Raw genomic sequence first — 25,863 nt, forward strand, 5'->3', positions numbered from 1 at the left:
GTTGTTATCACAATAATGTGAGTGTTATTGTAGCTGCTAGTATGGGTACTAATCATGTTCAATTGCATTTCATTATTATAGCAGATAGGAAAGTGTAGGAGGGAGGACCCCAATGAAGAGACTAGACAACAACCAACTGTCCAATTCTTTCCTTTGGATTTACAATTAAAAACAAATCACACAAAAATAATAATTATTATTATTATTAAAAATAGAAAAGCCAGCTATTCCTCTATCAATAATTGACACAGTAGCCATGTGCAAGAAAATAATATTTTACGTCAAATATTGATGGTACTTTTGGTACTTGAAAGCTCTGTGTTCTGTTGATTGTTTGTTTCGTGGGATCTGCCTTTTAATAGAGTTTGAAATTAAAAACAAGTCAAAAAGAATTGAAATATTAACTTCAGATGAATTTGAATTGAAATAATTACTTTCGTTGATTCTCATATAAAATTTATTATTTTTAATGAAAAATATTAAATTCAAGTGAACTCGATAATGTTTGTGGCGAAGACGCGTCTACTGTTGTCGGGGGACAAACCTCCCTGTTTGCCTCACTGTTGCCAGTTCCAACTTCACGCCAATCCTTTTGGATTAGGTTTTCTATCACCATCAATCTGGAATCTATTTTATATTATTTTATTATTACACTATTTTGCTTAACCATATAGTTTAAAAAGAAGAGAAAATTCTCTACAATTAATTAAAATATATATGGAAAAAGTATAATTTCTCATGTCCTTTCTTCGATCTTTTTTCGTTCACCAGTACATATGATCTTTATCATCATCTCTATTTCTTTATCAATTCTCCTATGGAGCAACTTTAGTTTCCATTATTGATTATATACTTTATGCTCTAATTTTACCTATGCTAGGAAAAAGTTCATTTTGACCTAGACCCCAAACTGAACTCAAAGTTGAAGGATATAGTCAAAATTCGAGGAAAAATTTAGGCAATTTTCGTCGAATCATTTTGACAAAATCCACTTTGTCATACATTCGAGCTCCATGGGGAGATGATTTTTCAATGATATAAGAGTGAATAACCAAAAGTATAACAGAGGATATAGTATAGGCAAATTTGAGTGTTTTCCTTATATATATTCATACTCTTTGGATAAGCCAAAAGAATAATTTGAGCAATTCATATACGCAAAAACTAATTTAGACACAACATGTATATATGGTGAGTTTTTTTCTCTTTCGAATAAACTACCTAACCCTTTTTCAAGTTGGAATATCCGAAATTGCAAAAGATTCCAAGTTCTTAATTTGAACTGAAAAGGGGAATAGTAGTATCAAATGAACTTATTTTCCCCTTGAGCTGAAACTATACCCTCTATTCTTTCGAGACTTCACTTTATGAGACTAAACTTGTACGCTGTTGTATATAAAGTTCGTCTTCCTTTTCTATAACAATCTACAGAAAGGGTAATAGTATGTTTTAAATTTCGCCAGCTGTCCCATTAGGCCATAGCCGTTGGCGTTGTCACCTCTTTAATTTTTTTCTCCTCACTCACCCTTGTAACAAAAATTTCTCTCTAGTCTATAGTGTACTGCAATACTAGCTATATTTTGGAGATCACACAGAGCAAAAACTTTTTTCAGAAAATGTAGTTCTCCATTGAAAAAAGAAAAGCTTTAGGAAACTTACATTTTGGTTCTTCTCAATGTCTTTTCCCACACTAGCTATATTCTTTCTTTCCCAACTTTGACTGTGCAGTTGAAAACCCCAAAAAAAAGGGAAGTGGAAAAGGAATTAAACTTGCTACTACTATGTTGAAAGCACACTTTTTCCTCCTTTGGTGTCAAGAACATGAGAAACATGATCCAGTGATGCGTTAAAGTTCAAACCTTGGGATCAGCATAGACACTTTTGCTTTATCGTCATTCAAAATTGTCTCCTCTTCCAATCTACTTGTTCCCATTCAAATATACTTTCAGACAACATTTCAGCCTTTTGTCTTCTCAAAATCCTACTAGAGCCAAACCCTAGATTCTTCATGTGCTCTTTTTCTCCACTTTACTTGCAGTACAAATATTCCCACTTACTTTTTCTCCATCACATATGAAAACGGGAAATGCAAAAGAGGAAAGACAATGGGGGTCCTCAACCCATTTAACTCAACAAATAAACGGAAGACATAATTAGTCTACAAATTTCCTTTAAGAAAAAGATGAAAATCTTGACAAAAACTTCGTATTATTCACCGTATTATATACAATCTCTGTGCTATACAATCACACGCTGAATAGTACACCAAAAACACAAACCTTCCACTGTCACAATATCCCAGCTTATGATGCAGCTACAAAGCAGAAAGGGAAAATATAGGTCAAGGTTGAAAACACAAGAAATAGAGCCTCTTACATCACTCGTTAGAAACTTCATAAAATTTCTGTGTTCTTAAGAAATGTTTAGATTAGTTTCGATATCATCAAACAATGGACTCTTATCATCTAAGTTTTACCTTCGTTGACCTTAATCTCCAGAAGTTCCTCAATGGGTTGGCGGCATATGGGGCACTTATTTGATTGATGCCTCAGTTCTTTGGCACACTCACCACACAAACACTGCAAAATTGAAACACCACAGTTAACGGGCATCAAAGAGGAAAAAAATTGAGAATTTAAGAGGTCATAGCTATAAAACAAGAGAACTTCCTGCTAGGATAGTATACTTAATACTTCATTCTCTTGCTAACCTATGTTTCTTCTTTTTCATTTTTTATTGGTGGAATGACCTGGGAGATCACATGTATTTGGCTCCGTTTGTCAGTTGGACCCTCCTACTCATCACTTTGCCAACCAAACCTTTAAACTCATCAGAACACAATATTTTAAACCCTTCTGATCATTGACCAAGCTTATGTGACATTAATATTGGTGAGTTGGAAATATGCGTGATTACACGCGCTTGAAAGCAAGTTAAAACAATATTTTACTTTTAAAAAAATCAATTTAACAAAATTAAAAAAGGGAAAATAAGATTCATCTTCTTCAACACTCCTTCACCCACACCCATCCTTTCTTCTTCTCCACCAGCTCTCTCTCCTCTACCCCTCACCACAACCCTCAACTTTCTTCTTTCTTTATCCCCACATTAATTCACTCTTCTCCGCCTCTTATTCTTCTTCTTTTTTTATACAAATCAGTAGCCTCAACTTCTTCTAAAATTTTCGTTTTTTAGGTTTGAAAAATATTAGTATCATTCTTTTATTAGATGGTTTCAACGAGGAGATGTGGATAATGTGAAGGATGATTGTGACTATTGAAAATTTTAAAACTCCATTGATAAGCTTGAAAAGCTTAAAAAATAATAAATGGGTCTTGTGAATTTGTAAAATTAATTAAAAATTTTGATTGGGGTTCATTGAGTTTGTGTTGGTGAACTTGTAGTTGAATTTACAAGTTAAATCAAGAAGAATTTGATCTAATGGGTATGAATCTAGTGCTCAATTTGTAACCAAATATGAAGAAGATGACTATTTGAAAAGTTTAAGAAATTAACTTAAAAAATTGATCTACTTGATTTTTTTTTATTTTTTTAGCACTTAATTTCGCATGTGGCACTAAAAAATGATGTGGAATTCCACGTGTAATCGCGTCCATTACACGCACACTGACCGGAGGAGAAAAGGGCTTAAAATGTTGTATTCTGATGGGTTTAAGGGTCTAGTTGGCAAAGTGATGAGTATGAGGGTTCAACTGACAAACGGAGCCAAGTACAAGGGTCTTTCAGGTCATTCCGCCTTTTTTATGTAATATAAGGGCAATTTAAGAAGTTCCCACAGGAACTGATCAAAGGAGAGATCAAATGATAAAATAGAGCATTCTCAAACACTACATACATAGCTTCAGGGGACACTCAATCAGCAGCTAGCTTTCAGTCCCTCTGGGTTCTAAAAACACGAAATATCTTTCCACTTCTTGTGAATATCTAATGGTCATAAAACATGAAGTCAATTTCTCTTCCTTCTATTGAGAGGGAAGAGGGGGTGGGGGTGGGGGGGATGTTTATCACTCCTTCCCTCCCACTTATGACATATAATATATCAAAAAAGAAAGTTTAAACAAATTATTATCCTTGAGTTATTTACCATTCTAAATATATTAGCGTATTAGTAGTGAAATTCTTCTAAATCTTTTTTCAGTGAGAAATAAACGCAGAGGTAACACTTTCTCAAACTTACTAAAAATCATTTGGACCCCTCAAAACTTTCAGGCCCTTATCCCCAACTCCAGCTCTAGAGGTCAATATATTCCACAATATCAACCTCCAATAAAGTCTGGATTCCAGTATGTTACTGGAAGTACCAAGTCTGCTAAATTACAACCACATTCATCAGTTTGCAGCTATTAAGTATTGAAGCAACATCTATAACCTAAGAGATTCATACAAAAGTTTTAATACTAGATGCAAGACAACAATCAGTGGATGTGCCTTGGTGAATACCAGAGACATCAGAAATGGCCACGTATTCTCGAAGTCTTCTATGTTATCAATATCCACTAAAACCTATAGCCCATGGTATGCACCTGTAAACTCTATCAGGAGAAGAGCCTTCAGTTTTTCCTTATCTTTTTGTTTTTAAGAGGAACAGCTTTACCCCAATGTAAAATCCAATGTCATTTTTTCAACAGGCTACAGATAAAAGTACGGGCCAAGAATAATATGTACCAAATTATCTAGACTTATCATATATTTTAACCTTGAGATATTGAAGAAATAAAGCAACTGTCAAAGTTAATGATCATACCATATGTCTACATGGCAAAACTGCCGTGTCTTTCTGCTCAGTCATGCAAATTACACATTCTTTTCCTGACTCCTCATCATTGACATTAGTTTCCTCTGAATTGTTGATCCCATAAATCTCTCTCAGCTCATAGCGAACTCCTTCAATCCATAAAATCTGCTTGATCACTTTCACTTGAAAATGATCATCATTATTCTTCACTAGCACAGCTTCAGTTATCTGTGAATGGGGAGATTTATCCAGTGACTGCCCATCATACTTGCCATCCAGTGGTGTAGATGGCAGACATGACTCAGCTGATATAACAAGCGGGAAAATTTCTTCTCCTTGGAGAGGCTTTGATAGGTCATTGACATCAAAAAAGCCCAGGTCAATTCCAGTTCCAGAAGGCTGGCAAAACTTTTGGCCCAGTCCTTTTACAAATGGTATTTGAACAGGCTTGATTTCGGGATATACGGGATTGAATTTGCAGTTGGGTCCCTCCTTAGCAAAGTAGAAAATGGTGATACTGCAGTCAAAAAACAAAAGAATATAAATGAATTTTATTCTTTCATTTTGTCAAAATAATAAGTGTTAGTCCATGAAACATCAAATGAGTGCCAACCTAGGAAAGCATAGCACCAGCTACACTAACGTAAGTAAGAAGTAGCAATCATTGGAACAAAGAAACTATGTGTGTGTGTATACGCACACAGTATAAATTTATCACAGAAAAATATACTCGTTTCTATTGCACAAAACCCCATCAAGAACAGCGGAAAACAAAAAAAGAGAAACTTAGGACCACAAACCTTCAAGAGATGGCCGTAAGGCTACTTTTCCATTGAAATGCTGTTCGTGACTCCAAAAAAGTAGTCAACTAAAAGGTCAGCGAGGCCCAACCCTTAAATATTACTCCATCCGTCCTATTTAATGTGACACCATTTTACTAGGCACAAAATTTAAGAAAGGAAAGATTTTGAAATTTGTGGCATTTGTGTGATTATAAATCATTAGGGAATTTTAAAGTTAAATTGCTCTAATTGTAGAAAGGTGATATTCTTATTGGGACAGACTAAAAAGATTAGTGTGCCACATAAATTAGGATAGAGGGAGTACTTATTAAGGATTTTTTTCGCATGATATGTTGACAACTTACTACATTCCATTGAGCTTCTCATAGAAACACAAAATACGTATCAGATTGATCTTTTGGTGAGAGATGCTCTTTATTTAGATAATGAACGGATTATGTTACTACTAACCAAAACAAATACAACCTCTTTGAGATATAAACAACAAACAATAACAAACCGGGTGTGACCCCACAAGGTGGGGTCTGGAAAGGGTAGGATGTACACAAACCTTATCTCTACTTTTGCAGGGTAGAGAGGTTGTTTCCGATAGAGATATACAATTTATAATTAATTAAACTACAAAGAGCAATGTTGCCGTCCAGGTATCTGATTTTTAAGGAAGTGGCTGATCCAGAAGAACTGCCTACTGGCAACATCCATCTTTTGTGGGTTTTGTCCCTAAAGCAAGAGCTTTTAAAAAACGAAGGAAACAATATGGTTTTCTTAGACAATGAAGCAGTACATCTAGCAAATTTTTTTTATGAAGGTACAGCTTGCAAAATTGAATCAGATGTTTTTATGTGGTGCTAACGATTTAACAACTACTTTTATATCCCGAAAATGTTTCAGTTTATGCTCCTACCTATTATCTGGATATATCATATACCAAGAAAGATATATGGTCTAATGAGGCTACTGCGAAATATTTACTCATGGGTGGGGCAAGGTCTTCTTTTTCGGTTCATGGTTTCTCTTGGGACTTGGCTATATGGTACATCTAGTGGAGAGATTGAGCTTCACATAATCTCTTTAGACTACATACACACCAACCATATTAAGCATCTCGGTAGTGTACCTTGCTTCGATCATCATCTCACTCGCTGATATAATAATCAACCAAATAAAATAAGTCCTAAACAAAAGAAACTAAGGAAAAGAAAATGAGTTGATATAACCTCAGTTGGTCAAGAAATATATTGCAAATGCACCCAAGGGAGTGGCCTAGTGGTCAATGAAGTGGTTAAGAACTTGAGGTCTCAGGTTCAAAACAACCTCTGTGGAGACAAAAAAAAAAACACTATGTGATTCTTACCTGGTACCTATTGCTGGTGAGAGGTGGCAGGTATCGACTGGAAGTAGTCGAGGTGCACGAAAGCTGACCGAAACACCACGGTCATCAAAAAGAAAAGAAGAATATTGCAAATGCCACGATTCCTAATTAAATTAGTTTTTCATTTGATTGTCTTTTGTGTTATTTTGAATCTAGTCTTCATCAAGGAATATATTTGCTGCACTTCATGAAATTCGAGTAAAGAATAGCTGGTTGTGAAGACACCTTAAAATCATCCTGAGAGAAAGCACTAAATGCCACCAACAAGATGCAATACAGGTCTGATATTTTCTCATTGACCAGTTTAACTTCGGAATTTCAACTTGACAACAAAAAACAGTTAACGTTTTACTAATCAAAGACCAGTCCACACTCATTGGTATCTAATAGTTTTTTTTTTGTCTTTTTCTTGTTGAGTTTCTTCATAACAATTTTACTTATTTAGGTATTTGTTGGCTTCACATTGAGATAAGGCATAGAATTCCAACTAGTCAAAATATCCTCAGATAGTCTGAAGTTCAAGAGAAATTTCAAATAGCAAAAATATTTTTCTATGTTACATTTGATTTGTTCCAAATCAAGATTATTTGGAGCTAGAGACTCAGGGGATACATGCTATCTCCCAGAAATCCATTTCCATGTACAATTAGCAATATCAATGTACTAGTTCATTCCCTGGTGCTGCTTACAAGGTTAGTAAGCTGGATTCAGCCATTTAAGATGACACTATTTCCCTGCTGGCATAGTAAGGTAATAGATTCCAATATCTTTCACCAAAACCATCTTTAAATTTGAAAGCTTGATAATCTGTATTCACTATTCCCAATATTGAGTAACGAGATACATATTAATAAGAGGCACAATATAGTCAATGCCAGCCTAGGATTATTTACAAAGGAAATAGCCCAAGATTGTAAAAGAAAAAGGGGAAATAAAACACCTTACTAGTTGTTAACACATTATTAACCATCAGTTCAGCTCAATGAGGCTCATCAAATTAGATAAGTTATTAGTTTGGAGACCATGACCTAAGAAGTTTTACCTTCCAGAGTTAGGCAAATCTTCAAAGCATTCTAATGTACTCGTTTTTTCCATATAAGACAAAGCAATGAAAAAGGTCACCTCACAAATAACTCATAATACCTTCCATTAAACTTTTGTCAAGCCTTAGAATTGGTACTCTTGCCACAACTACTACAATATCATTTCAATGATTGAAGAAACAGAAGAATTTGCATCTTAATACCTCAGTTAAAATCTTAAATAACCAGTTGGATATAAACCAATCATACAACGAAGCCCCAAAAGTGCATATACTGCAAGTTCCCATACAACATTAAGGAAGTCAATAGTTAACTCTAACACTAGAAGTAATCAAGTATTTGCATGGTAATTGTTGATATACCCAATAAATTCTGGTTTGCGAGATTTGGCATTTTAATTCCATGTGATTCTTTTCAAACACATAGAACAATACTTAACAATTGACTTTTTCCCGACAATCCAAAACTATCAGGCTCATCGACATGATACAATCCTTCTATCCCTGAGTTCTAAGTTCACATAATAGAACCAAAAGCTCTTACTATGAAAGGGATCATAATTCCAACCGATACCACAATAATCCATCAAAACAAGTTAACAACAGCCAATTTATAAACATAATCATAAGCTTGCAACAGTTTTCCAGGTCACTTCATAAGATCAGTTACAGATTACTCACTCATTTTCAATTTAATATACTTTTAATCTTCAATTGCAGGTTCTTCAGCTCAATAGCATAATAATTAACTAAAAAAAATGAACGATGAAATCAAATCAAAAGATATAAAAAGGTACAAGGATAGACATGATCAAGTACCTTCCATCAACAAGCGCATCGAAAGTAAACGAAACCAAATGGAAATCCTTATTGAATTCATCAACATGAACCCTGATAGTATCCTTATGAACATTAACATCATTCTTAATCTTCTTCGCATTTTGGTGATCCACATACGGCACCGCTGGCAACGGCGGTGGAGGAGGCGGCAGAGGCCGAAACCCACCCCATCCGTTATTACTGTGAGGATGATAATAAGGAGGATACTGATTTTGATAGACTACAGGTCTAGTACCATAACTGGACTGACTGAAACAAAAATGGTAATTCGAATTGGAAGGAGGCGGGTAGTTGGGTGGGGGAGGAGGGGTTAGTAAAGGATAAGGGTTTCGGGAAGGGGGAGGTGTTGTAGAAGGTGGAGGTGAGGAGTAGGTTGGGTGGGGAGGTGGCAGTGGTGGTGGAGACAGAGAAGGAAAGGGCGGAGCAATAGAAGAAGACGGCGGCGGCGGCAGCGGTGGCGGAGAATGGTGGTGGAGGTGATGATTTTGATGTCTTTTACTCCAAGAAATTCCCATCTTTTTCTTAAGAAGCAGAGGAACAGTAGAAGATGTATTTTGAAGAAATCAGCAAAAGAATTAAAGAAGAAGAATGATGGAAAATGTGGGACCCACACGGTTAAGGGAAAGTGATTAGGAAGTTAAGTTGTTGAAAAATCAAGTATCAATTATTATTAATTAATATAAACAAATAAAAATAAATATATCAAGTTATTTTTCTATCGACATCAGATTGTGTATTCACTATCTTCTGTCGAATTTATCGGATAGTGAATATGTTATTGTTTGTTTTTATGACAAAAGAATTTGATTTTTTAAAATTCAACGAACCTTCCTTTTGTTGGTTCAAAGTACAAACACAACCAAACAAAAGGTTAATTTGTTTGGCCATGGAAGGCACCAAGTTAAAATTCAAACGTCAGAAGTAATTTTGATATTTCCTAAGCCCTTTCTTATAATTTTCCCCATGATTATGATGTCAAAAAAACATTACTTTTATGTTAAGAAAGCTCTGTGTAGTTATTGAGTTTATTTTATGTTAATTTGATTCCACAACTAGAATACAAGTTATATATAGTTGTAATTTATTTTTCCTGAAAGTTCAAAGTCTAGAAGTATATTTGTATATGAGATATTTCACTATTTTATTGATAAAAATACAGTTTAGTTTTATAAATTTAATAAAAGTGATAAAAGACTTTTCTCTGAACAAAACAGAAAAATAAGCATTTAGCTTATTCAAAAAAGTGGAAGCATTCCGTCAAAGGTATTGAATTTTTCTAACGATGATTATTTGGCATTGTTTATTATTAAAATTAAATTAGTATCATCACAATACCATCTTGATCAATGTCAAATAGAATAGTTTGACGGCAAATTGAGAGTGTCGAAGTCTTTAATTTGGTCATTGACCAAACTAGACACATTGTTCATTTCTCATTAGATTTTAGTAGTTTCTTATATTAATATTAATAAATCAACATTAATTATCGGGTGATTTTCACGGTTTTGTTGTATAAATATATTGAATTTATTAAAATGTTAAAAAAAAACATTGACATTAGGATAATATATGACACAATAACAACTGGTCCAATGTAATTTCACGTACACACCTACCTTTGGATTTGAATTCTACTTGACATTTGATTGTAATTAGAAAAGAACAATTGAAGTTTGGACAATATTGATAGTAATGGCATACATGATCATTTTAGACTACAATAATTCCATTTATGGCAAAGTTTTTCTTAGAGCCAGTTTTTAGGTTCATCTTCTTAGAATAATGAGTTATCCCCAAAGAATAATTCAGCCCATCTTATATTACATGTCTTCTAGGCCCATTTGAAAACCAACTTAGATCCATCTTATATAAGAGACTCGTGAAACATTCTAGCTTCTGGACATGTCTTGGACCATACATATGAGGCTTTTATTAAATGAGCAACTTACAAAAATAACTATATTTATAGGGTAAATGAATACCAATAGCTATAAGTATGTTATTTACAATAAATGACTATAATTTATATCACTTTTTCGCCATATTTTTGTATAGTTTTTTATTTATACATTAATACATCTTTAAGTACAACAAACTAAATAAGGAATTGACTCTAAATATAACCCGCTATCTTTACATTACGTCCATACAATGAGCAACTTCCCATAATTAACTTTATAACTAAAAATTACTTATTTAAAGACATATCAGATCATATTCTTTATCAATTTAACAAAAATTGTGATATATACATCATACTCAATTTTCTTGTTGTTTCCATATTTCTTATTCTGGCGTCGTAAAGGTATTAATAATTTTTTTTTGTTAATTCAAGTTATTGTATGTAAGCAAATTGTTGAATTTTTGAATGAAGGTTAAGTATTTCGATTTTGAATAGGTGAACTACATGGCAATAGATACACTAGTTGTTAAACAAAAAATGAATACACCAATATATAATACAATGAATACATTGTTGTTAAACACAAAAATGAATACGTTGGATACAACTATACTTGTATTCCCTAATCAACTTTTTATCTTAGATATAGTACTTATCTATCTAGATATAACTGTATACGCAAATCAACATTTCAACTTGTGCTTATATAACAATACAAGTATCTATGTATATAAATATGGATACAATACAACACTGTTGTTAAGCAAAAATATGGATACATTAGACAAACGAGCAAAAAAAATATAATTTGTTGGCATCAAACTATATAAGTATGGATATACATTAGACAAACGAACAAAAAAGATACAATTTGTGGGTATCAAACTGTATAATTATTCTTCTAAATAAGATTTTGAAAAGGCCAATAATATAGTATTGATGCATCCAACTATACTTGAATTCCCTAATTAAATTTGACAGAGTACTTATGTATTCAAATATAATTGTATTCACAGATCAACAGTTCAACTTGTGGTTATATAATAATACAAATGTCTATGTATATAAGTATTCTACTATATACAAATTGACAATGAGAGAACCCTCAATCTCTTTTTTGTTCATGTTCTTGTACTCATTTTTTAACAACTATATACATACGAAATCAAATTTTCTGACAATTTCAATATAATAGGACAATCCATAATGACAATGGCACACAATACATGTGTTAAGATATATAAGTAAATGACATTAAACTAAAAAAAAAAAAAACAACATACAAATCTCAATTTCATTAATTTTTCTCTTGTTCCTGCTCGATTGCTCTTTTTTCACACCCACTTGAATCAATATTGTTGACTTTTCTCCTTTTTCAAGATTAGTTTTCACTTCTTAACCTTTTTTCCTCTTTACTAATTTTGCCTATTCGATTTCTTCAAGCAGATTTAAGGGTATATATGGTCATTAACCCTTTTTGTTCTTCTTTCGTTCTCCATTGCAGCAATAGTGCCTGAAATTTTGGCTTGTTGTTGAGTAATACACAAATCAAAAGAAGGTAGTTCATCCAACAATTTGTCAAATAAATGTATACCTCTCGTAACCCTCCTCGGAGTATCAATTTCAGCCATTGAAATGGACAAACAAATTCTTGAATCAAAACTCTATGAAAATAGAAGAAAGTGTAGATGTGTAGATATATATTGCTCATAAAAACGAGATAAATATGCAATTAGAAAATACATGATGGATACAAAATCACAAAAATCGCTCCTGCAGTGATGTAAAGGATCTTGAATTTGAATGAATTTGGGAGAAACAATCAGAAAATATGTCATGTATGAATAGTGATGAAAGAGAAAAATTTGATGATAGTAAACATGGGAAAAGATCACAAATGTGTCTGCCATAATTAATTAGGCATTCAATAATTACTTTCCTATTTAATATTTATTTATTATATTAAATATATATAAAAAAAACTATTTATTTGTATACAATTAACTTTGCTATTTATAGTCTAATTATATCCATATAACATGGGAAAAAAATGTAGCTATTTTTCTTGAATATATATGGATGTTTGCCATATCCTGAAGTTTTTCCAATAGCACTATTCATTGTTTAGCTTATTCTTAGAGAATATTTTGTTTACGGAAACTCGCAACCGCTATCCAACCTATGCTTAAAGAATAGATAGCCAATCCCATCCTTCATGCAACCCAACAGATTCCTCCGTCTTATGTACAGAGGCGGATCTAGGATTTGGAGGTATTGGGTGCCACATTGTTCAAGTAAGATAACCGGGTCGGTTGCTTTGATTTTGTGTTACAAGCGAGTTATTTATCTTTTTTCAATTTTTATAAACAAATCGATCAAACATGCATGTTAGTAATATTTTCTGTTAGATATTATGAGATGAGAGCTAACTAAACAATTCAATTTTTATTTCTTTTTAGGAATTAGTGGCCTTATTCGCTGAAACTCTAAGGAAAAAAGAATTTTTTTTCACACTAAAATTTGAGCTTGTATAAACTATCTAATAGTGTTAATTTAATATATTCATATTTCATTGACTTTATGTGTTGTTGCAAATATATAACAAAGAGAATACAAAATTTAGTTTCAATCTAGTCATCTAACTTAGCAAAATTGTTGGTGAAGATCGAAAGAACCTTCAAATTAAAAGAACTTTACTAATAATATTCATCATTTTTAAAACTTATACTTTTTAGAAGCGACTATTTAAATAAATTCTTAATAATATTTATGTCACGTTCATAATTCAATACTCATTAATTGATAAGAATAAACACGCGACACTCATATCAAGAGATTAATAATTAGTGAAAGAGAAAGTAAAAGAACTTAAGAATTAATTATGGTGAATAAATGTCAATATGAATTAATAAAGAATACTAGTAAATAAATAAGAATGAATGGAAGGGAAAAAAAACCTTCACAAATTAATAAAAATGACAAAAAAAAAAATGAAGCTTTCAAAAATTAATAATGCTGTTTGAACCCGTGCTGCCCGTGTGGCAAATCGCCTGCTCTGCCAATCAAACTGTTCACCATATTGTTTAGTGGGTGGCAAAGAAAATATATAATAATTTTCTTATACATGTATACATATATATACAAAGTTTTTTTCGAGTTCAGTGGGTGCCGTGGCACCCCCACGGGTGCCCATAGATCCACCCCTGCTTATGTACCTTTATAATACTCATTAACTACTGATTTAGACTCATAAAAATTCAACTAATGAGTAATTTAAAAAGTATATCAAATTTTGGAGTCCATAGGAATTTGGAAGGTTAAGATGTTTGATTAAAAGAAGGAATTAGCTAAGATTTGGGCCTACCTAGGTCCAACTTTGTACCAGAAAAGTTTGATACTACTTTTTAAGTCACAGGTTTTGGATTTCCATGCATATTCCTACAACACTGTTTAAGGGTTGGTTTAATTAGTGAAAAGATATTCCAAATGGGATATGTACAACCACGTGGTTACATAATATATATGTATCTAGTAGCATAGTGAAGAAATGTCAATCTCTATTATTCTGTAAGATTATGAAATGTATCACGAGATTATTTCTCATGTCGTTTAATTTCATTCCTATTTGTTAAGTTTGGACGTAGAACCTAACCTAATCGAAGTTGACTGGTTTGTGACAAAAAAAATTAGCCAAATGGTTACATCAAATAAATATAAATATGAAATCAAGCCATGTCATTTTTAGAAACTTTCATGGTCAAGAAGGTTAGGTGTCATGACACTTAAAAATTATATAGTTCAATGCAAATATTAGTATGTGGGTAAATATTTCCCTCTTGCTTAAATTATAGAGCAACTCTTCTTGTTGAAATGTCACATGCAACTACTTAGCTGTACACAAATAGGAGTAAACATTAGGTTATATAATTGCAGCTAATTCACTCAATATGAAATATAGAGAGGTCCTGTGTAGATCCCCAATAAGTTTGCCCTGAAATTCAGGGCATATTTTGACCTCAAAATGAACACTAATTGCGGATCCCATAGTTTTTCATAATTATTTTAAGTATTCCCCAGTCAACATGCAATTCTAGTACATGTCAATTTATCCATTTCATTTTTTTTCCTCCGGTCCAGAATTTTACTAGCTCGACCAATTTAGATTTGACTAATTTACAGAGATGAAAGGGTGGATAGATTACGACCATTTTTACCGCGCTCCTCGATGATTGCACAAAGGAGATGATAAAATATGGGGAGACAGCAAGTTGATTTATGAGCTACTAATAATTTGAGACCTAAAAATGAATTGAAATTGGGTGCTAGACGTTCCAAAAAAGTTGTTTTTGTGAAAGCAAGACAGAGACTAGACCTCTATATAATAACAAAAGAAGGGACAGAATGAAGTACAGAAAAACCATTTATATGTGAGTGAATGAGTCATCATGTGGCCATTGTATGTATGTAGGGCAATATGACCTCCTATCAAGGCAAAATTTCAAGCAATCATCTTCATCATGTGGCTCTTAGTGCAATCTACAAATCCTAAAAAACAAATTCCATATTCTCATATTGCAACCTCATAATTCTTTCCTCAAACACAAACTCCATTTTCTGTCTTCCTCTATTTCGTTCTCTCTGTGATCATGGAGGATAACTATAGCGAAAGCCATCATCACTCTGAATCTCAAAGTCATAAAAACCACCAGCACAATGACATACTCCCTTCTACATCCGTTCTCTTGGTTATCGTTCCAATCATAATTATAATCCTGCTTATTGCAATATCTCTTCTCATTGTCATGCTTAAGCGCATACAATCCGCCAAACACAATGGGACTAATAATAGTTCAAAAAGTGTCATCAACAAAAACAATTGTATGTTCGTTGCACATAGCACCATCGACATCCATTTAAGTCCAGGTAACAATAATTCAAATTCAAATGGAGCATAGATGTTGAAATCCAAGAAAGTAAAAGTTGAACTCGTTTAAATTTAAATCCTGAATTCGACAACTCTGTTTATAAGAAATACTGTTCAAATATGGAACCACTTAATTTTTTTGTGTTTATATGAAAATGTGATGGGCAGATGTAAAAGGTGGATGTCTGCCTGGACATGGAGGAAGTTCAGGGAGGATGCCAGAAACAAAATTGAGAGGAGTTCAAGTATTTACATACAAGCAGCTGGAGATGTCTACAGACAAATTTAATGAGGCAAATGTGATTGGCAATGGAGGTTATGGGGTTGTGTACAGAGGAGTCCTCATTGATGGAACTGTGGCTGCAATTAAAGTTCTGCAAAGGGAAGGCAAGCAATGGGAACGTTCTTTTAGATTAGAGGTCTGTCATCACTTCATTTATTGCCTCTTCTTTCACTTTCTTCATCCACTTACATTGTTTCCAATTCACACATTAACCCGTTGTCTCAATTTATGTAACGTAATAGTCTGACTTCATACAAAATTTAAGAAAGAAGTAAGGACATGTCTTTTTTTTAAAAAAAAGGAGGAATTACAATATTGGTGAGATTTCAAGTAGTCAACCAATGAACATAAAAAAGAAAGTAAACAACTTTTTATTCATTCACTGTACATATATTGTGTATGGGTGGTGAGGTGGGGGGGACAGAATAGTTACTTGAGAAAATTGCTGATTTAAGTGGTTTGTGTGCTATATACAAAAGGTGTAGATTTTAAAGTTGTCTTTAATTTAAGGATCACTCAAGGGTGAAATTTTTTTATTCCAAAAGGTGTTGACTTTTTCTCTTTTTTTTTTTTTTTATATTAAAATCTTTTATCCTTGGAAAAGACAATAAAAAAAGGCCCTAGGATAACATGCAAAGCAATATACAGACATGTGATGGTACTTTGGCATTTTCTTGAATAATTAAAGCATTTCAGGAATGTCAAATTGTCAAGCTAACAGAACCATGTTTCTCAGAGCCATTATCTAAATAAAATATCACAATGTAAATAAATCATATGATTGCAATAATGTAGCAAAAACTGCAAGTTTGAATTTTATCATTAACTATAAACATGAATGTATTTTAAGTGTAGCAACATGGACCGTAAGGATTGACCCTAACTTGTTCGTTATTAAGGGGTAATTGTTGTTTCTCTGTTTTGGCAGGTAGATTTATTAAGTCGCTTACACTCTCCTTACTTGGTTGAACTTCTTGGCTACTGCGCAGACCAACACCACAGGCTCCTAATTTTTGACTATATGCCTAATGGTTCACTCCAGCAGCATCTCCACAGCGCGCATAAACAATCCACAAACTCATTGAACTGGGGAATTAGGTTAAGAATAGCCCTTGATTGTGCTAGAGCTTTGGAATATCTACACGAGCACACAACTCCATCAGTCATCCACAGAGATTTCAAGTGCAGTAATGTTCTACTTGATCAAAATTTCAGAGCAAAGGTGTCTGATTTTGGGCTAGCAAAAATTGGCTCAGACAAATTGAACGGTCTGATCTCAACGCGAGTATTAGGGACCACGGGATATTTGGCCCCAGAGTGAGTATTACATCTCCATGCTTGCTCAATCAATGAGTAAATAAGACAATATTGCACATGGAGAGGCTTCAGTTTCTATCTTAGCACATTGTCACTTTCTGTTATTTCTTCAAGACTTACAGCTGACACTTAAACATACTTTCCTAAAATAAAAATCCACCAAATGTGGTCCTCCACACCTCAGTTGTTCAGCTAACGTTCTTTCGATTTTGTGACCATTAATTTCTTAAAACAGGTATGCTTCAACTGGCAAACTTACAACAAAATCAGACGTATACAGTTACGGTGTGGTTCTTCTAGAGCTATTGACAGGCCGTGTACCAATTGATACAAAGAGGCCTCCTGGAGAACATGTACTTGTCTCATGGGTCAGTAACTAATGTATTTTAACAAGTTGTAGCACGTTACTTGTCTTACTTCATGACCTGATAGTATAGCAATAAGTATTTATAATATTGTTAGTATCAACAACGAAACTATTAGCCCATACAATACAAGATTCAGGCGTTTAATAGAAACAATGTTTTCTCTGTTATATTAGGCTCTTCCAAGGTTGACAAACAGAGAAAAAGTAGTTGAAATGGTTGATCCAACATTACAAGGGCAGTACACGAAGAAGGATCTAATCCAGGTAAATGTCATAACATTTATCCTCATACTACATATGAAACCAAATCTAATGTTTTTTTGCTAAAACAGGTAGCTGCTATAGCAGCAATGTGTGTTCAAACAGAAGCAGATTATCGTCCGTTAATGACAGATGTTGTGCAATCCTTAGTAACTCTTGTTAAGGCATACTCTTCTTCATGCCCTGCCAATTCCTTCAGATCATATAACCAGACTGTGAGTCCAAGGTCTTAGGAGGAGCCATTAATTCGGAATCTGAAGACGCGCATTTCCAACATTATTCGTGATTCAACATCTCCATAAAATAAGTTATTTGATCAAATGTTGGAGAATGACAACCTGTAACAAATATCTGGTTATAGCAATAAGGCTTATGTATGCAAATAGTACCCTGAACTCTAATAAACCATTTTAGTAATGCTTCATTGTCTAGTGAATGATAACAAATGCGATACCGCTATAATTCAGCTTTTCTTTCAATAGAATAAGATTTTTAACTTAGGTTAGGCCATATGAAATTGTTGGGTAACGCCAACATCCAGCCTATGGTGAGGCGCACCCGAATAGGTCCACATGATGATACAAGAGTAGATATTCATAAAATAGGGAAGACAAAAAAGCAGTGTACAAACAGGACAGACAATATGAAAATTGAAAAAGTTAATTATTGTAGTACGTATAGCAGCTATTGTGACAATTATCATACTGTTGTTAAACAGTATAAGAAACTAACTGGATTTATTCTGCTACTTTTTGTTATCTTCTATATTCAGATTAGCAAATAAAAAATAATAAAAAATAAAAAGAAAAATAAAAGAACTATCTGAGTCTACAGAACCCACTATATGTTCTTAAGAAATTTAATCCCCTCAAGTACCCGAGGTTGTAGATTAACTCCTCCCAAGATAAAACGAATTAACCATTAAAGAAATAGCGATACCTCAAACTTCAATAATTGCAACGAATTGAATTTTGTGAAAGGTGGGTAACAAATTAAACTACAACTGTACATACCCATTATAGCACAGGCAAGGAGAATATTAAAGGATAAGATATATACCTATTGGTATGTCAGCTAGCTCTTTGTTCATATTCCTAATGTGATTATATTCTACAGACTATACCTTGTTGCTTTTGCTAACATTAAAATTTAGATATTAGAAACTACGTAAAAGTACTATGGATGGTGATTTTCCTAATATTTAAGCTACTTAACCATTAGTATAATTTTAATATTAATCAAAATTCAAGTAGTTTGACTCTCCACGATCAAAAAGTTTTTGGATAAAAGGCAAATATCGAGCTCTAGCTCCCCTACCCCGACACACATATTAAACTAAAAATGATTTTTTGTGGCAATTAATTAAGGACAATAACTTAATTGTCGCTAAATATGCATTTTTGATGGAATTAACACTCTTTGTAGATGTATCTAAAGCATATATAGCGACATTAAATCTAATAACAATTAACTAATACCGATAAAAAATTTGGCACTATTTATTAATGTGCATTTATATTACCGCTAAAAGTTATTTTTGATGTAGTGATCACACACGTCTAATAGTCACAAACATCCTTTTTTTTCGTTCACAGAAAATCTACACCTTTCAATATGATTCCAACTGATATATGCTAAATTAGACACCAATGGCTTGTCGTTTCACATTTTACAATTAAGTGAATTAAAATATTCTCTCTTTTTCCGTTCGAACATATTAAATTTATATTTAAAATGATTGCATACTTTAATATGATATTAAATATTTTTTTGTTTCTAATTTCATTTTAAAAAATATGTTGAAAATATAATTAAATAAATAAAGATATTTTGTCTCTATTTGCTTAAACTTATAAATGATTGCAATAAACTTCGAACACCTAACATGTAAAGTATTCCCTTCGTTTTATATTAGATGAGCATTTTTTATTTTACACAATGATTAAGAAATCAATAATAAGTTGATCAACTTTACTATTTTGTCATTTATTCATATCAATGCACTTAAAAATAAGTTAGAAAAATATAGAGAGAGTATACTTAGTAGGAATAGCTAATATTGGGATTGTTCACATTCCAAAGATCATATATATTAACAGTAGGGGTAAAATGAAAAAAATTTAATCAATTATATTCTAATTTAGTAATTGATTATGTATGAGATAACTATTTTTAATAAAATACATGATCTAATATGTGATGGAGTGGCCTTTTAGATTTTTAATTAGTGCTCCTTTAGCATTGGAAAAAGAGCTTTTTGATTTTGAAACTATAGGCCAATTATTATATGGGTCATCATAGTTATGTGAATTTCATGCTTGACTATTAGCAGCCAGTTGTGTATCATTATTGGGTATCGCATGGACAATGCATTAAATTTGTTCTTTTCTCATTTAAAAAAAAAATATGATGACCTTCCGTAAAGATTCTGATATAACTTTTTTTAAAGCAATATGATTTTGGCATCTTCCAATTTCAAAGCAAAAAGATAATTTATGTCTTCTTCAATCCATTCATTGCTCAAATGAAGAGATGCTTGTGTTAGAAAAGTATTTTTGTGCATCTCCTATATTGTAATCGAGAAATTAATTGAATTGTTATATAATGAATATTGGATTCAAATTTAACATACAAGTGTTGCTTCCTATATATGGGAAGATTCATGAGTGTTATATCACTATTTGAAATAGATAGAGGTTTTATCCATCACTGTATCGCAAATCAATGAAAACTAACTCACTGGAAAAAAAATCATAATGAAAATAAATTTTACTGAATCATTGAGAACTTCCTAATAATTTTGTGTAAAATACTAGTACTATTTTTTCTTTTCTTATTAATTCCACCGAGCATTTTCCAGCGAAAAATTTCAATGAAAAAGTAATGATACTTTTAGTAGTGTGTTGATTGATGAATGCTTTTTTAGGAATACATGCTTTCGAGGCAAAGTGATAAGGAAAGCAATGAGTTGAATTATGATACACAACAAGACTATGACAACGGTTTTCTTCTTTGTTTTTCATTGAAAATATTATTTGATAACACAAAAAATGCTCTACAATCAGTGGTACACGATTTGAAATTTGACAGATAATTGACCCAAAAAACTTGTGTTTGTGAATAATTTGAACTCGTGAATCGTGATGTGCACTTAACTCACTTATCACATATTCTTTATGAGTTATATCGTGAGCTTAATAATACATTTATATTTATCTTCATTATTTGTTATTCTTTTGCTTTGGATATACTGGTTTTTGTGACAAAAGTTTAAACAAAGCACTAATAAATGGCTTAACCATAAACCCTTTTTTTAACGAATTAAACAATTACCTGTTTAACGTAAACTGATCGAACAAAATATTGTTGGTTAGCAAAAAGCTGACATGACATGTACTCTAGTGTCATCTACAACGAAGAGTAGCTACACTTTTCTAGGCTAAGAGATAAAAAGAAGATAATATTCGTTAAGAAATATTCAACGTCATTATATTGTATTAGTATAAAGTATTATAATATCTCCAAGTAGTAATTTAATGAAAAGTTAAACAAACAAGCAACTTGTGAACCATAATTTTTTTTCTTGGGGAGTGCTAAATGGCCAGAATTATGTGGCCATAATTTGATCAGAATTGTAAAAAGACTAATTTAACCTTTTTCTCTTTTAAAGTAAAGTCAAGTCTTTATTACTACTAGTATTTCCTAAGCTTTTAAAAATACGTGTGAACAACAATTATTATGTTTAGTGAGTTAGAATTATTATTAATTGTGTGAAGGAAATTATTTAATGGACTTTATAATGTGGGATCTATTACAATCTAACTTCACCTTCTTTTAATTCTTCCTAATTCACTTTTTCTTCGTCTTTTTTGCCATCCTTTCTCTTTTCTTTTCCATTACATGTAAAATTAAAGTATACAAATTCTAATTCCATAAGATATTTTTGGATACAGTTTATCAATGATTTTCTAATTTTAAACTTGTAAAATAACATTTATTTATTTCTATTATATACAAATCATTCAATTCTAAAATCAAGCACACAAAAAAAATATTCGTTAATATCTTATTTCATAACACAAAATTTGTTGGGGATAATATTACATTTGTTTTCTTTATTTTAATTTCATTATAGTATATTTAATACACTATCATCAATATTAAAAAATAATATGATTTGATTTTTTTTCTTCACTAATATATTCATTTGAATATTATATTTCAAAAAATAAAATACTTATTTGAATATTATATTTCATAATCATATTTTTTTATGATAAACTTTAAAGACTATTCTTTTCAGATAATAACAGACCCCTTTTTAATAAAGTTTGTACTTTCATGTGATAAATATAGAAAGATAAGTTTTGTGTGATAAATTTAATAGTTAGATGAATTTTACGTATTAAAAAAATAAGAAATTAATTTTTCGTGTTATAAATTCTTTTGATAATTTATAGTGAAAATATGACATAACACTATAAATAAGTTAATTACATACAAGGTAATTTTAGAAACTTCCTTTAATGTGATACTTCTCACAAAGTTCAGTAATATATTTGATACTTCTCACATGTGATTTTTTTTAAAACCTTTTTATTTCAATGATTAATTCAGTCTTAAACATCGTATGTGTGGATTTATTTGCTTATCATTATCTGAATATTTTGTTCAGTTAATTAAAAAATAGTGTATATTTTTTTGTGTATTGTATAGTTCATTTGATTTATTTTTAAAGATAAAAATGGTTCAGTTAATAAAAAAATTGTACGCTTTAGTTAAAAAAATATTTTTGAATTGTACCTTAAAAAATGTTCATAAGGTACCAATGCATTTGAAAAATTATTTTTTCGCTTAAAATAAATCTCTTTATTGAAGAAGACAATTAAATTTCTCATTAATAATAACTACAAATGACTTTCTTATCTACTTACGATTATACTTAATTATTTTGTAATACAAATTTAGTAAAATATAGTAATTAAGCGTAGATTAAAAAAAATTAGTTTAATTTTTCTTTAAATATAATCAACTAAATAGATTAGTCTATATATATAAAGGATGAATTTCAAGAGAAAAAAATAATGTTATTTTGGAAATTAGATACTTCTAAAAAATAATTGATGATAAGACATTTATAACTATGCCATGAAGAACACATTAGATTTTTATATCAAAATCATTCCAAACGAGAATTAAGATTATAGACATTGGTGAAATTATTTTACTAATTTTAACCAAGAATACAAAATACAGTTACTCCAATAATATTATTTAACAGGATGTTTGAAACACAAATAAATAAAAGATCACTCAATACCTACTTATCAATTATAATACTTTAAAATAGATGTATTTTATGTAAGATACTATATTAAATTAGAATATATTAATATATGTAAATAAAGTATAACATAATTAGGATATACATTTTTTAAAAATTATTTTCATTTAATATAGAATTTTCATTTAACTTAAATATATTCAATATTTAAGTTAAAGGGCAAAAATGTCCAAAAATAAACTAGTTTATAATGTGAACATGTCCTTTGACAATTCTGGCCAATTTTTTTATGCCCAAAAGGATTTTTCCATTAGGAAATACTTTTTTAGAAAAATATTTTCATATAATGTAGAATTATCTATCGAAGGAGACAATTAAAAGTCATGTTAATACATAAAAATATGTTTTTAAATATAATTTGAAAAATATTTAAATAACGATAATCAAAACTCAAAAATACTTTAGAGTTGATCAAAATCAACACATTATAGAACTACGTAATTTAATTTTTTAAAATATAATAATTAAATATGTAGTTTAATTTTTTAAAATATTTAGTTTAATTTTTAAATATGAAGTTTTAAATATGTAATTTAATTTTTTAAAACATAATATTTAAATATGTAGTTTAAGTTTTTAAAGCATAATAATTAACAAATATCAAAACAACAACATTAATGTGTACCTATCTTGGGTTGTTGTGAAATAGGATCGACACTTATGAACCATATGAGTTTTAGTATTTCTTTATTATATCAATATCTAACGATTTCAAAGTATTTTCAATTTTGACTGTTATTATTAAACTATTTTACATTATATTTAAAAAATTATTTAAAATTGAATTTAAATAATTATTTAAATAGGTAATTTAATTATTATTTTTATTTAAAAGTGATGCATGTAAGCCTCTTATATTAAAAACACAAGTAAATGCAGCAAAGCAAAACAAACAAAATTGTGAAAAATAGAAAAAACAAAATTACAATAGGTAATTTAAATTTATTCATATAACAAATACAATAAAATTACTTAATTTTAAAAATTCTTAATCAGTTTTTAAAAAATATTAATTTGAGAGCAAAAAAAAAATATTGTGACTATAACTATGTATACTTAATATTTTAACATATCATTTAATAGCAAACATTTTTTTTATAAAACAACAAATAATACAAAGAAAGAAAAATATATGTGTGAAGAAACTTTGATCTAGTTCATGTTTAACAAATTTGTGTTGTCATTATCATCAGAGAACTATGAAGATGTTTGTCTTTCAATTATTTTTTTGTAAAAAATTATTTTGAAATCATAAAAAACTTTCTATATCCTTTCCTAGTTATTATAATTTTTAATGAAGCACCATCAACATTTGTGTTATAATATGATTCATTAATTTTAGTGAGTCTTTATTTGTGTATAATGTGATTCATATACGTTCGAGGATATGAAGTAATCACATAATGGAGGAAACATGATGGTAATTTCAGTTTTCTTCATATTTCGCTCATATACAGTCTAAGTCTAATCGGATAAAATATATTTTTATCATTTCATTTTTTTCTAGAAAATTCATGCATAACAACAACTCCTTTAAATAAATAAGAGTAATTGTTTTGTCAACTTGGTGAATTTCATATTTTTAATTTGAGTATTATAGATATAAATTTTTAATATTGAAATTTAGATATAATTTATCTTTTCACGTTTAGAAATTATAAAGTAAAATAGATAGCCTACACTTTACTCCTCTTTGGTACTTTTTAATTATTATTTTTATCATTAAGAAATAAGAAATGATAAATAAATAAACAAAAAAGAATAAGTAGAGAGGAGGAAATTTAGAAATTGAAAAAGATATAGTATTTTTTTATATTTTTTTACTACTCTTGTCATATTTTTAATTTTTTCTTAGAACTTGAAAATCTCAAGTAAGAATAGTGGGTAAGACTTATGTTTTCTTTGGTGAATTTTGTGGTTCCTTTTTCATGTTTAATTATGAAATTATCAATAATTAATTGCATTAATCATTTTCAATGTCTTGGAAACATAATTGAAGAATATATTCAATATTAAATTTAAAGGGTAAAAATGTCCAAAAATTAACTAGTTTATAGCGTGAACATATCTTTTTACAGATTTTTCCTTTTTTTCCAGCTCATCAAAGTCCAATTAATTGCAAACCTAACGGATAGTGTTGGTTCATCGCAATTAATAAACATTAACACACAATTCCATTCGGACAAAAACAATACTCCCTCCATTCCATATTAACTTAAGCTTTGAGGTGTTTCACACCTTTTAATAAAAGTAAATTAGGACATAAATTGAACATAATTTTTCATTTTTACCCTTATTAATTATTGTCAAAAATAACTAAACATTAATTATAATAATTAATTCCAATACTAAGTTAACGGGTAAAATTGGAAAAATATTTTTAAAATAGTCTTGAAGATTGAAAACTTAAGTTAATTTAAAAAATGAAAAAGGGCTCAAAGCTTAAGTTAATATGGAATGGAGGGAGTATTTAGTAGGCATAATTAATAAGAGTTTAAAGGACAAATAACAAAAGGTACCTAACTGATTATTGATAAAGATACTTACTCCCTCCGTCCAATAATAGTTGTTTACTATACTAAAAATAGTTGTTCACTAATAATTATTCAATTTAGAAAAATCTAGAGATAATTTACATTTTGTGTGTATTT

The 25,863-nt window shown here is 30.6% G+C and overlaps 2 protein-coding genes across 3 annotated transcripts; one reads left to right on the top strand and one right to left on the bottom strand.

Annotated features, from left to right (window-relative positions):
- Nucleotides 1-2,162: 2,162 nt before the first annotated feature.
- LOC125850860 (probable E3 ubiquitin-protein ligase LUL4) lies at nucleotides 2,163-9,413 on the bottom strand. Of its 2 annotated transcripts, XM_049530706.1 has the most exons (4): nucleotides 8,793-9,413; nucleotides 4,766-5,273; nucleotides 2,477-2,579; nucleotides 2,163-2,314 (listed from the first exon to the last, which is right to left on the bottom strand). In XM_049530706.1, exons 1-4 carry the CDS (start codon nucleotides 9,326-9,328, stop codon nucleotides 2,304-2,306), a joined length of 1,158 nt encoding a protein of 385 aa, XP_049386663.1. In that variant the 5' UTR covers nucleotides 9,329-9,413; the 3' UTR covers nucleotides 2,163-2,303. The 2 variants fall into 2 exon arrangements, with proteins under 2 accessions (XP_049386663.1, XP_049386666.1); XM_049530709.1 differs by lacking the exon at nucleotides 2,163-2,314 and having other exon boundaries at nucleotides 2,466-2,579.
- Nucleotides 9,414-15,150: 5,737 nt separating this feature from the next.
- LOC125853299 (probable serine/threonine-protein kinase PBL7) lies at nucleotides 15,151-18,248 on the top strand. Its single transcript, XM_049532967.1, has 6 exons — nucleotides 15,151-15,639; nucleotides 15,809-16,059; nucleotides 16,852-17,240; nucleotides 17,476-17,608; nucleotides 17,782-17,871; nucleotides 17,940-18,248. The coding sequence occupies exons 1-6, from the start codon at nucleotides 15,363-15,365 to the stop codon at nucleotides 18,099-18,101; spliced, it is 1,302 nt and encodes a 433-aa protein (XP_049388924.1). The 5' UTR covers nucleotides 15,151-15,362; the 3' UTR covers nucleotides 18,102-18,248.
- Nucleotides 18,249-25,863: the final 7,615 nt, after the last annotated feature.

The sequence above is a fragment of the Solanum stenotomum genome, chromosome 1, assembly GCF_019186545.1.
Source record: "Solanum stenotomum isolate F172 chromosome 1, ASM1918654v1, whole genome shotgun sequence".
Taxonomy (NCBI): Eukaryota; Viridiplantae; Streptophyta; class Magnoliopsida; order Solanales; family Solanaceae; genus Solanum; species Solanum stenotomum.

Excerpts from the sequence above, each read along its gene's own strand:
- LOC125850860 (XM_049530706.1), bottom strand. The coding sequence starts at position 9,328 with ATGGGAATTTCTTGGAGTAAAAGACATCAAAATCATCACCTCCACCAC. Across the intron at positions 5,274-8,792 it reads GATGCGCTTGTTGATGGAAG|TATCACCATTTTCTACTTTG; the intron begins GTACTTGATCAT and ends TTTTGACTGCAG. Across the intron at positions 2,580-4,765 it reads TTTTGCCATGTAGACATATG|TGTTTGTGTGGTGAGTGTGC; the intron begins GTATGATCATTA and ends TCAATTTTGCAG.
- LOC125853299 (XM_049532967.1), top strand. The coding sequence starts at position 15,363 with ATGGAGGATAACTATAGCGAAAGCCATCATCACTCTGAATCTCAAAGT. Across the intron at positions 15,640-15,808 it reads CGACATCCATTTAAGTCCAG|ATGTAAAAGGTGGATGTCTG; the intron begins GTAACAATAATT and ends TGTGATGGGCAG. Across the intron at positions 17,872-17,939 it reads CGAAGAAGGATCTAATCCAG|GTAGCTGCTATAGCAGCAAT; the intron begins GTAAATGTCATA and ends TTGCTAAAACAG.